This window comes from Artibeus jamaicensis, unplaced genomic scaffold (genome assembly GCF_021234435.1).
Source record: "Artibeus jamaicensis isolate MK-2021 breed Jamaican fruit bat unplaced genomic scaffold, CSHL_Jam_final contig_497, whole genome shotgun sequence".
Taxonomy (NCBI): Eukaryota; Metazoa; Chordata; class Mammalia; order Chiroptera; family Phyllostomidae; genus Artibeus; species Artibeus jamaicensis.
Window position 1 is genome coordinate 6,014,077 of NW_026521863.1, and position 13,306 is coordinate 6,027,382.

The 13,306-nt window shown below is 38.4% G+C and overlaps 1 protein-coding gene across 5 annotated transcripts in view; it reads right to left on the reverse strand.

The window, feature by feature from the left end:
• The window catches only part of TULP4 (TUB like protein 4), a 205,876-nt gene that overhangs the window by 58,181 nt on the left and 134,389 nt on the right, over positions 1-13,306 (reverse strand). For all 5 annotated transcript variants that reach the window (XM_037126219.2, XM_053668691.1, XM_037126218.2 and 2 more), the window contains one exon: positions 2,835-2,996. In XM_037126219.2, coding sequence (XP_036982114.2) covers positions 2,835-2,996 — 162 coding nt within the window. The remainder of the gene's footprint in view (positions 1-2,834; positions 2,997-13,306) is intronic.

Here is a 13,306-nt window from a genome sequence, read left to right on the forward strand (position 1 = left end):
GTAGATAGTGATCCCAAAAGCTCTTTAAGCTTTCCTCACTGTCCCACTTTTTTTCCCTTTTCACTCCTCTGATTGGATATACCTGTCTTCGTGTTCACTGATCTTTGTTTGGCTTGATCTGATCTAATCTAATCAAGCTTGATCTGATGCTGAAACCATTTGTGAATTTTTCATTTCAGTTACTGTATTCTGTAGCTCCATAATTTCTAATTTTGAAAAAATGTTGTGTCTTTGTGTTGTGTTGAAACTCTCCCTTTTTAATGCATTTTTCTTCTGACCTCATTAAGCACCTTTATAATTTCTACTTTGAATTCCCTGTCATAAAAATCATGTATCTCCACTTTACTGGGGTCAGCCTCTAGAGATTTATGTTGTACCTTTGTTTGGGGCATATTTCCCTATATTTCCCTTTTCCTTGATTCTGTGTGTTGGTGTTTGTGCATTAAGAAAAAGCAGCCACTTCACCCAGCCTTAGTGGACTAGTTTTGTATTAAAAAAAAAAAGTCCCTCCCCAATCAGCCTATTCAGAGATTCTGGAGACCTCTTAAACCACTGTGCCAGGCCAAACCACTGCCAGTGAGACAGTCCTCAAAGAGAAACCAAACCTGCCAACACCTTGATCTTAAACTTCCAGCCTCTAGAATTGTAAGAAATAAATGTCTGCTGTTTAAGCCCCGCAAGCCTGTGGAAATCTGTTATGGAAGCCAAGCAGACTAAGACAGAATCCTCAGCTATTTTATAAATTCCAGTTAGGGTTACACCCTTCTTGTAATTTAATGAGAGATAAATTTAGCCTGAAATACATTAGTTGAAAAAAATTAGCTGTGAATGTAGATGAAATTAAGAACATGCTGCGAAAAATAATTGTTTTTACAAAGGTTCCATCAAACTCAGCAAATATGACATTATACACCTTTTAATGTGGTTAAGAATATGATGTCGTCTATAAAGTACCAAACTGTTTAATCCAAATCTAATGTAGATCCTACCTTGCACTTGATAGGAAGTACAGATGCTAGGAGAAGTTAAATGGGAGTGAGTAAACAATCAGTGGAACCCAAAGCATGGAGCATTCAACGAGGTCAGCACACTGAATTCATTATAGAGGCGGTGTCACAGAAAACCTTCAAAGAGAGGAAACTATTCTAGACTAAAAATATAATAACCAATGACTGTACAGAAACAAAACTGATCCTGGCTCCAGATATCAAAGAAATGAAAAATAAAGTCTATAAAATACATTCTTATAAGAACTAGGAAAATATAAAGATAGTCTGAATATCAGATAATATCACTGCTAATTTTTAGTTGTGATAATATAGAGTGATCTTAATCTTAGGACATGCATGGTAATATATGCCATGATGTCTACAACTTACGTTCATAAGTAGAACTACAAAAAAAATGTGTGTGTGTGTGTGTGTGTGTGTGTGTGTGTGTGTGTGTAGAGGGAGGGTGAAGGCAGGGAAGAGGGAGAGCACAGATATGGCAAATGTTAGCTGTTGAGTTTAAGGAGAATATATTCTTTCAAGTTTTTTTGTAATGTCTGAATATGTGCATAATAAAAAGTTGGGGAACATTACCCTCAATGTCATCTCTAAACTATCTAGATCAGAAGGGGGAGATTTGAAGGGGGAGAATCCATGGATGGAATCCTATGAGCTTCCAAAATTCTATGCAAAGTGAAACATACAATCACGAATGTGTACGAGCGCAGTTTTCCAGAGAAAGGGTTCCCAATTTCTCTTGGGTGTTTATGATGTGGTAATCATACCACATATAATGCCTCGAATTATGACTTTTCTCCTTAACGTTATATTGTAAGAGCTCTTCCAGGTTATTATACCATCTTTGTAACCACAATCTACAATTTACGGAACTACTATGTAATATTTTAAGTGTTTACTTAACCATCCTATTTTTAGACAAGTAGGCTGTTGCCAAATTTTTACTATCAGAAAGAACTGTTATTTTCTTCCCTTTATTTCTTTTAGATAAATTCCTAAAGTATATTACTAGGTCAAAGTAGATGATAATTTTTAAGGTTTTTGACATACTCTTATTATACCAATATGCTTCCCCAAATGTCTAAAATATACAGTGTTACTAGTAATGAATGAGAATACTTATTTGATTATACTCTTTCTCTAAAAGAGCTTATTTATTTATTTTTAGAGAGAGGGGAAGGGAGGGAGAAAGAAAGAGAAACATAATGTGTAGCTACCTCTCATGCGCCCCTACCAGGGACCTGGCCTGCAACCCAGGCATGTGCCCTGACTGGGAATCAAATCTGTGACACTCTGGTTCACAGGCCTGCTCTCAATCCACTGAACCACACCAGCCAGAGCTGATTTTACTCTTACCAATAATCAGTAAAACATCTGTATCAGTTTATTACTACTTTTGCTAATAAATGAAAATATATCCTCATTATGATATTTTGCATTTTTTCCCTGAGAATACTTTTCCACCATATAATTACTGACAAGTTGAACTTCTTTTGTAAATTATTACTTATGTCCACTATACATTTTTCAATTGGCTATGTACACAGATTTAAAACTAAATTTGTCTCAATATTCCATAATCAGGTTAACCCAATGTTTAACATGTTGGTGGAAAATATTATTTCTCCAATCTATGGTTCATTTCAAATTTTTGTTTTAAGATTTAGCTGGACACTGTCATTGCTCTTTTCCCTTTTGTGATTCTTTAAAAGGATTTGGAGCCAACTCCCTTATTCCCACCCCTTCTTCCCTGTGATAATACTTAACTCATTTCCTTCTCGGCTCTTACAGTTTTAACATTACACACCCTTATTCAAGAGGCATTACCTGTTGGTCATCAGGAGTCCATATGCCACATGTGATTTGACTTTCCAAGTTGATCTCAGATGACCAGTGTCTTTGTCCACTGACAGAACCAACCAGGACAAATCCATCTCGATATGAAATAAGCGCTTGAGTCCCATCATGGCTCCAAGTGAAATCACTCACCTTTGAGACACACACAGACAAAAGTACTCAATTTGTAATCTTAAAGGGAAAGTACTTGTATCAAAGACTAGATATAATCATTAACTTAGCCTCTGGCTAAGATCAAGATGGCTTTAAAGAGAATATAAATGTATATAATATATGTATTAAACAATATTATATAATGTAAAAGACATCATTTGGAAAGCACGTGTCAGTGTGCTAAGTGCTTCACACAAGTTAAAGACCATCCAAGGAAGGTATTATTACCACGTCCATTTTACAGAGAAAATAAGCATGTGGGATAACCCAAATCAGCAAGACCTTTTGTATACAGATGGTTTCATTCCTCTTGAATAAATACCTAGAAGTAGAATTAATTGCTGGTTGGTATGTTTAGCTTATGTTGAACTGCATAAGAAACCACCAAACTGGTTTACAAAGTGGTTATACCATTTCACATCCCCAACAGCAGTACATTTGAGTACCAGCAGTACCAACATTTGTTGTTGTCAGTCTTTTGATTTAGCTATCCTAGTAGCTGTGCAGTGGTATGTTGTGTTTTAATATGCATTTTGACAATGACTAGTATGCTGAACATGATTTCGTGTGCTTATCAATCATTTGTACATTATCATTTGGACATGTTTGTTCAAATTCCTTGTCATATACATATGTTTATATATATGTATTCATATCACCTACATATACAAGGTCTGTCTAGAAAAAGTCCAGCCATTGTTAACAAAATGAGAACAGTTTGTGACTTTGATGTAACCTGGCAGCCAAGGAGAGTGGACTGGAATGCGCATGTGTAAACAGTGACGACTTCACTGTACTGTACTAGTCAGTGAGCAGCAGACACCACTGAGTGAGCCTGTGTACTGTGTGGCTGTCACATTCAAAATGACTGAATGAGCAGAGCAATGAATCTGCATCAATTTGCGTTAAATTTGAACATTCCTCAATGGAAACTATCTGTATGATTCAGAAGGCCACAGCTATGGACAACTGGTGATTGGCAGCTTCATTGTGAAAACACATCGGCTCATGCATCACACCTCATGCAGAATTTTTTGGCAAAACATAAAATCACCCAGGTGACTCAGCCCCTCTACAGCCCACACTTGGTGCCATGAGATGTCTGGCTTTTCACAAAACTAAAATTACCTTTGAAGGGGAAGAGACTTCAGACCATCAATGACATTCAGGAAAATATGACAGGAAGCTGATGGCAACTGGGGCAACTGTGTGAGGTGCCAAGGTGCCTACTTTGAAGGGGACTGAGGTGTCATTGTCTTACACACAGTGTTTCTTATGTCTTGTATCTTTTTCAAAAAATGTCTCCGTTTTTCATGTGACGTGGGTGGATACTTTCTGGACAGACCTCATGAGTCAAGTAGTCGGCCTTCTTGTGCTGTAAAAATTCTAAACACAACCCTCTGTCCGAAGTGTCTGCTGGAGATCATCTCTCCCACTCTGTGCTTTGCCTTTTCATTTTCTCAGTTGTCTCTTTCAAAGAGCGAAAGTTTTAAATTTTAATGAAGTCCAATATTAATTTTTTTCTTTTATGATTCATTCCTTGTGTCCAATCTGAGAAACTTTTACCTAATCTAGGGTTGCAAATGCAAAGTTTCTAGAAGTTTAACTTTTACATTTATATCTATAACTCCCTTAGGGTTAATTTTTGTGAAGGATATGAGGTAAGAATTAAGGTACTTTTAAAAAACAATACAGATATAGTTGTTTTAGCATATTTGTCAAAGACTTCTTTCCCATTGTTGAACCACCTAGGCATTAAAAAATTACCTTTGACTGCCTTGTCACTTACTTCTCCTACAGCCATGCCCAAGTTCTCATTCATAAAATTGTTTAGGCTTTCTCTTTTGTAATCAGTCTCGACAGCAGTTTGTCTATTTTGTTCATTTGTTTCCAAAGATCACATTTTGTATTTGTTGATCTCTTCTACTATACCATTTTCTTCCTATTGAATTAATTTCCACTTTAAAAAAGTTATCTTCCTATTTTCATTGGATTTCCTGTTGTTCATTTGGTAACTTTGTAAGGAAGGTAGATACTTACCTGGCTGATGATCCTTACATTATAGAATAGTTTTACTTCTTTCCAATATAAATAACTGAAGATAAATATTTGTCTCATATCACCACGTAAATCCTATCTCACAAACTTTATATTTGATTTCATCATCACTCATATCTAGGATTTTATAAATTTCTGTTAAGTTTATTATTTAACCCTTGAGTTATTTAACAAGGCGTTTTAAAGTAACCAAATATACGAAAATTTCTTAAATTTATCCTTTTGTTATTAACTTATAACCAAGCTGTATTGTGCTCAGAAATCATGATCTATAATCATGAACCCTACCAAGTGAATTCTCTTGAAGTTTTAATTATGCCCTAAAACAGGGGCTGGCAAAATATGGCCAGTTGACCAACTCAGTCCTGCCACCCATTTTTGTATAACCTACAAACTAAGAATGGTTTAAAATGGCTGAGAAAAAAACAAATAGAAGAATGATATTTTGTTATATGTGAAGTTATATAGCAAACTCAAACTTCAGGATCCACAAATGAAGTTTTAAATTTTATCAATAAAAGTGTTCTGTCCTCTTCAACAAATGGTGTTGGGAGGTCTGGACAGCTACACACAAAAGAATTAAACTTGATTACCAACTTACACCATACACAAAAATTCAAGGTACATAAAAGACTTAAATATAAGTCATGACACCACAAAAGTCCTAGAGGAAAACGTTGGCAGGAAAATTTCAGACATTTTATGCAGCAACATCTTCACTGATATGTCCCCTAAAGCAAGGAACATAAAAGAAAGAATAAACAAATGGGACCTCATCAACTAAAAAAGCTTCTGCATGGCTAAAGAAAACAGCATTAAAATGAAAAGAGAACCAACTATATGGGAAAACATATTTGCCAATGATACCTTGGACAAGGATTTGATCTCCAAAATATATAAAGAACTCACAGGACTCAACTCCAGGAAGACAAAAAAACTCAATTAAAAAGTGGGCAAAAGACTTGAACAGATACTTCTCCAAGGAGGACGTACAGAGGGCCCAGAGACATATGAAAAGATGCTCAGTATCACTAGCCATCAGAGAGATGCAAATTAAAACCACAATGAGGTACCACTTCACACGGGTCAGAATGGCCATCATAAACACATCAACAAACAAGTGCTGGTGAGGATGTGGAGAAAAGGGGAACCTAGTGCACTGTGGGTGGGAATGCAGACTGGTGCAGCCACTGTGGAAAACAGTACGGAGATTCCTCAGAAAACTAAAAATGGATCTGCCTTTTGACCCAGCAATTCCACTGCTGGGATTATACCCTAAGAGTCCTGAATCACCAATCCAAGAGAACCTATATACCCCAATGTTCATAGCAGCACAATTTACAATCACCAAGTGCTAGAAGCTACCTAGGTGTCCATCAGTAAATGAGTGGATCAAAAAACTGGTACATTTACACAATGGAATACTATGCAGCAGAGAGAAAGAAGGAGTTCCTAGCCTTTGCAACAGCATGGATGGAACTGGAGAGCATTATGCTAAATGAAATAAGCCAGGCAGTGAGGGACAAATACCATAGGATCTCACCTTTAACTGGAAACTAATCAACAAAAGAAAAAATAAGCAAAACAGAACCAGAGACATTGAAATTAAGAACAATCTGACAGTAACTAGAGGGGAGGTGGGAGGGGATAATGGGGGGAAGGGTTTTCAGGAACTACTACAAAGGACACATGGACAAAACCAAGGGGGCAGGAGTGGAAGCAAGGGAGGGAGGTGGGTTTGGTTGGGGTGGGGGAGAGTGATGGGGGGGGAAATGCAGACAACAGTAATTGAATAACAATAAAATAATTTAAATAAAAAAGTATTCTGGAAATCCATTTTCTTTCCTGTTATACAGTATTTACATAATAGCCTCAATTCTGGCTCCTAGTCCACAAAGCCTTAAATATTTACTCTCTGGTCCTGGTTGGTGTGGCTCAGTGGACTGACTGCAGGTCTGCAAACCTAAAGGTCACTAGTTTGATTCCCAGTCAGGGGACATGCCTGGGTTGTGGGCCAGGCCCTCAGTTTGGTGTGTGAGAGGCAACAGATCTTTGTTTCTCTCCCATATCAATGTTTCTCTCCCTCTATTTCTCCTCTCTAAAAATAAATAAATAGACTTCTGGCCAAAATGGAGGTTTGGGCTGCCTCCTCACACAACCAAAAAAGGGTTGTTTAGAAATTTGTTATTTTTAAATAATTAAAACAAAACAAAAAAAACAACCAGATCTGCCAGAAAACGGAACTGTATGGAAGTCCGACAACCAAGGAGTTAAAGAAGAAACAATTGTCTCCCATGTTGAGAGGGGCAGAGACAGACAGCCAGAGTGGAGAGGACACACGGTGAGGCGGCAGCTGGCAGTCTCACATTTCCATGCAGATAAACCAGGAACAACTGGGCAGCGAGACAGACTGCACAACCCAGGGTCCCAGCGTGAGAAAATAAAGCGTCAAAACCTCCGTCTATAAAAATCTGTGGGGGTTGTGGCAGCAGGAGAGACTCCTAGCCTCACAGGGGAGCTTGTTGGAGAGCACTGCAGGGTCCTGGAACATACACAAACCCACCCGTCTAGGAATCAGCACCAGAGAGGCCCAGTTTGCTTGTGGGTAGTGGGGGAAGCAAATGAAAGCCAGCAACGAACCAGCAAGTGGTATTGTTCCCTCTCTGACCCCTCTCCCACATACAGTGCCACAACACAGTGATGTGAGTTTTCCTGCCCTGGTGAACACCTAAGGCCCCACCCCTTGCTATGTAACAGATGTGCCGATATAAAGAAATATTGCCCAAATGAAAGAACAGATCAAAGTTCCAAAAACAGAACTGGGTGATAAAGAGATAGCCAACCTATCAGATTTGCAGTTCAAAACACTGGTAATCAGGATGCTCACAGAAATGATTGAGTATGGTCATAAACTAGAAGAAAAAGTGAAAGCCAGGCAAAGTGACATGAAGAGAAATATACAGGGAACCAACAGTGAAGGTTAGAAAACCAGGACTCAAATCCATAGTTTGGAGCAGGAGGAAGATAAACATCGAACCAGAACAGAATGAAGAAACAAGAATTCAAAAAAAGGAGGAGAGGCTTAGGAACCTCTGGGGCAACTTTTCACGTTCTAACATGCAAATCACTGGGCTGCCAGAAAAAGAAGAGGAAGAGCAAGAAATTGAAAACTTATTTGAAAAAATAATGAAGGACTTCCTCAATTTGGCAAACAAAATAGACTTCAACAAAGTTTGGGAAGCTCAGTGAGTCCCAAAGAAGCTGGACCAAGGAAGCACACACCAGGGCACATCATAATCACATTACTCAAGATTAAAGATAAGGAGAGAATCTTAAAAGCAGCAAGAGAAAAGGAGATAGTTACCTACAAAGGAGTTCCCATAAGACTTTCAGCTGATTTCTCCAAAGAAACTTCGAAGGTAAGCAGGGGCTGGAAAGAAGTATTCAAAGTCATGAAAGGCAAGGACCTACATCCAAGATGACTCTCTCCAGCAAAGCTTTCATTTCGAATGGAAGGGCAGATAAAGTGTTTCCCAGATAAGGTCAAGTTAAAGGTGTTCATCATTACCAAGCCCTTATTATATGAAATGTTAAAGGAACTTATCTAAGAAAAAGAAGATAAAAAATACGAACATTAAAATGACAACAAACTCACAACTATCAATAACTGAACCTAAAAACAAAAACTAACTAAACAAACAACCAGAATGGGAACAGAATCACAGAAATGGAAATTACATGGAGGGTTATCAGCAGGGAGGGGGAAGGAGGAGAATGGGGGAGAGGTACAGGGGATAAGAGTAATTGGTAGATACAAAATAGACAGGAGGAAGCTAAAAATAGTACAGGAAATAAAAATCCAAAGAACTTACAGGTGTGACCCATGGACATTAACTAAGGTGGGAATGCCGGGGGAGGGCAGGGTGGAGGGGAATAAAAGGGAGAAAAAATGGTATAGCTGTAATAGCATAATCAAGAAAATATACTTAAAAAATAAAAGTAAATAAAATCTTTAAAAATATTTACTATCTGCACCTTCACAGAAAAGTCTGTGGAACCCTAGAACATCATCAATTTTTATAAATGTTCTCTGTGTGGTTGAGAAAAATGTATGTCCTCTAATTTGTGGATTTAGAATGTGTATGTATCCAATCAGTCAAGCTTGTTGTGTTCATCAGGTCTTCTGCACCTTTGCTGATTTGTCTTTTTGTTGAAACCTCCTAGTACATCAATGAGTTGATCAAATTTCCCTTTCAGTTCTATCAGTTTTCTTCATATACTTTGAGGCTGTTATTAGTAGGTGCACACATATTTAAAACCACACTTTTAAACCATATAATTTAAAACCACATACTTAAAACCATATCATAAACCACAGCTTTTATCATGTGGTTAGTAATTCTCTATAAACCAAATACTGCTTTCTGACTTTTTGAAGCCTATTTTAGCTACTTCAGCTTTCTTTATTCCTTGCTATTTGCTCAAAATATCTTTTCCATCCTTTTACTTTCAACTTGCATATTTAAATTTTAGGTGTGGTATGTAACAGCTTACAGGTATGTTTTTAAAAATATAATCTGTCAAGCTTTATCTTTTCATTTGTGAATTTAGTCCATTTATATTTATTCTAATTATTCTTGTACTTAGTCCTGTTTCTTATCACTGTAAGTTACTTTCTCAGTTTATATTGCCATTTCTTTCCAATTTTTGTAACTAAAAAAAAAAGTATTTCTAGTGCTCACCATTGTTTATACTTAAAAAGTTCAACTTTTCTTTAAAATTTGTGACATTAGTTGGATAGATCACATTTCAAATAATAGTATAATAAACAAACACACATCAAAGGGACATGAACTTTTTGCTGGTTTTCCAGCATGGGATCTGAGTCTACACTGAGTGATCAGCAATGCCTCCATCATGACAATGGCAGTGATTTGTGAGATAGCTTTTGAACTGCTAGCTGGTTTAAAGTGACTGAAAAGAGGTTCATTAGGTAAATTCAAAATCTTGGTTTTTCCATTTTATATTTTGACAAATTACACTATCTAGTTTTTCTTAAGAACTTAAAACATATTTTAGAGACATTTTTCTTAAGAACTTAAAACACATTAATTCTCCAATAAAATTTGGAAGTTTTCATTTTGTAAAAATAATGGTCTTGTTTACATACATTTTAACCTGTTTACCTTGGAAAGTACTTGTACTAAAAGGAAAAGCATCTTAGTAATGGGCTGAAATGTATAGTCCGACACACAACCAATCTCACACCCACAAAAAATTCTAACATAGGATGTTTACATGAACTAATTTATTAAATCAGGTCAGTACAGGGTGATAAGAATGTATGACAACTGGAAAAAGAAACACGGGACACTCAGTACCAACTGCTGTAAAGGCAGGAAGGAGCAAGCCCCTTCCACTGGCTGTCTTTCAGCTGAGAGGGCTGCAGTTCTCCTGCCTCACTAGAGAGCATCTCTGGACAAGGGTTCATGGAAGCTGAGTGCAGCCTGAGGGAGCTTTTTTATCAGACCACCCTTGGTGACTAATACTGCAGAACTATGCATGCGCTGTTCCAGACTCAATTTTGAACTAAAGGACTCAATATTTCCTAAAAAAGAAATTGTTAAAGTGGGACTTAGTTTTTGCCAGATGTTCAATTACTTTGTCTCAATGAAAGGAACGCTATGTAACAAGGATCTCTTGTCATTTCTTCTAAAAGGTATTATTTTTCTCTAAGCAAATCTCAAGGACATTCCTGTTCTAAGTAGTAAAATGTCTCTCTTCCCACTAGACACTGTTTCAGGTGTACAGAGTCACTGTGACTTCAACCAGTTGATTCATCACCAACAGAATGGGATGTTCACTCAAATTAAGATCTGACTTCAACACAATTAAAACAATATAAAAAATGAGTCAGATCACAAGATACAGTGATTACTTTGGCAGGACTCGCAGGCACAGGCATTTGTGAGATTCTAGGTGCTTCCATGTTCTATGGTCCAGATAAGCTCATTCACTTCCAGGTCTGAATTCATCCTTCCTTTCTCTTCTCTAACATGCCTGTTTGCACCGAACTCTAAACGACAAACAAAGCTGTGGAATATGGAGGTGGCAGAGACCACAGAGGTGCTACAAAGGTGACAGAAGGCTCCCTCTTCATACAGGCTGCCAGCCAGGAGGAAAAGATGTGGTGATGGCTCTACTTGGCTGCTGAGGCTGGACTCCAACAGTTCTGAAGCCTAAGCTCTTTTGTGTAATGTTGAACTTTAACAAACAGCCAGCCAGATACGTTTACCTGGAACAACAAAGAATTGCAATTCCTTACACTCAGTCTAGAGGTGAGCAACACGCAGGTCTGGAGAAACCAAGGAGAGGAAGGCAGCTCTTTTATGGACTTCAGAATGGGGTGAGGCTCTTGTAAACTTAGATTCCATTGGAGGAAACTGAAGTTCCAAGTATTGTGACTTCTCATGGGCTGAGCTCTGGCTGCCTCCCATTGGCTGAGCTGTTCCAGGGCCAGTAGGACTCTTCCCTTCCTCCTGCTGACAGTCAGGTAAGATCACTTCCTGTCAGAGATGCAGATACCTCTTTTTTCCAGTAGGGTCAGTCCTGTGCATTAAGTGAGCTCTGAGTGAAAGTTCTTTCAACCTCTCAACTCCATTTTAAGTGAAGTTTCTGCTTATTAATTTTCACATCTCTCCCCTTTGATCAAGGTCTTTCTTGAAAAGTATTGTTGATCAAGAGTCAGGTTTCTTCAGATTCAGTGGTCTTTTGTCCCTGATGCCAGAAAGCACCTTTCCTGGGTATTATGTCCCACGTCAGAGGAAAAGTGCACAGACTGGCACCCTACTGTGGTCACATTTGAGAAACAACGAGGAGCAGGAGGGAGCTCTCTCAGGCATCTCCCACCTAAAGCCTGTGTCTTAGAATATGGGATATGCCAAATATACCCTCAGAATTGAAAGAATTAAATAAGACTTTGAGAAGTCACAATACAGGAATAATCCAATTAGACAGTATTATTAGCTCAAAAAAGAAGTTTGGAACAATACATCTTATCAATATACCATGCATACACGCATTTCTAATAGAGATAATAGAGCGAACAGTTTCTTGTTGGGGAGTAAGATTGTGTGTGTGATCAAGTGTTTTGGACTGAAACCTGGGTTCAAATTCTTGCTTTAGCGGGTTACTGAACCTCCCTGACCTGTTTTTTGGCCCCCATTAACTGAGAATAAAAACAGCTTCTGAAAAGGGTGCCTGTGAAGACTGAGAGATAACACATGAAAAAGCCAGGCACCGAGTGGGCATCCCTAGATCCCCTTCACTTTATTTCTCTGGGTAACACTTTAAAGATGTCTTGCCATCCCATTGAAAACACATTTCACCTGACCACTGTGCCTTTCTAGGGAAAAGAGTTCATTCACATTTTGGTAGACAGAATTAGAGTACTATAGAGACACTTATGGGCAAATTCAGATAAGTCTCCATCCACCCTACAGAATGCCATGAAGAGGTGCTGCCGCAAAACCTAAAGCTGGTCTTTGGTGAAGACACTGTGGCTACTATTCTAGGGCAGGTAGGGTCTGTGCGTGGGTGCTACGAGGTAGTAGTGCCTCATGGTTCTGTAGATACTCTAACAACTCACGGGGGCTCTCATTTGCAGACGTGCTATAAGCACTTTCCATATTCAGTTTTATTTAGTCCTAGTGATCCTCTGAGGCAGGTTCCATTAGAGTCCCTATGTTGCAAATGGGGAAACTGAGGCATAGAGAAATACATTCCACTAACAAGTCACTGAGTGAGATTCTTGACCTGTGTGGTGTGACTCCAGGCCTCATGCTTTTGACTGCCCCTGCCTCCCTCTCCCCCACCCGCCCCCGTGACATGCACTTCTCATGGTCATGACGATTTCCACATCTGTGGCTCTATGTCAATGGCTAATCAGTAGCCACAGGGTGGGTGGGCTCTACCTCCTTTTTCACTTTGTGGAGGTATGCAGGAAACTGATATGACCTTCTCAGAACCAGTCAAAATCATTACATTTACCCTACCAAGTAAACTCACAAAAAAAGAAAATTCTAGTTTTACCCAGAAGTAGGTTTGTCTTCTGTGATGACATCTCATAAAGATCCTCATTCTGCTGATAATAACTGCTAATGATATATCTTCACTCCTTGCAATTTTTTGTCACTGCACTGATCTCTACCTTTCAAACATGGGGGACGCTT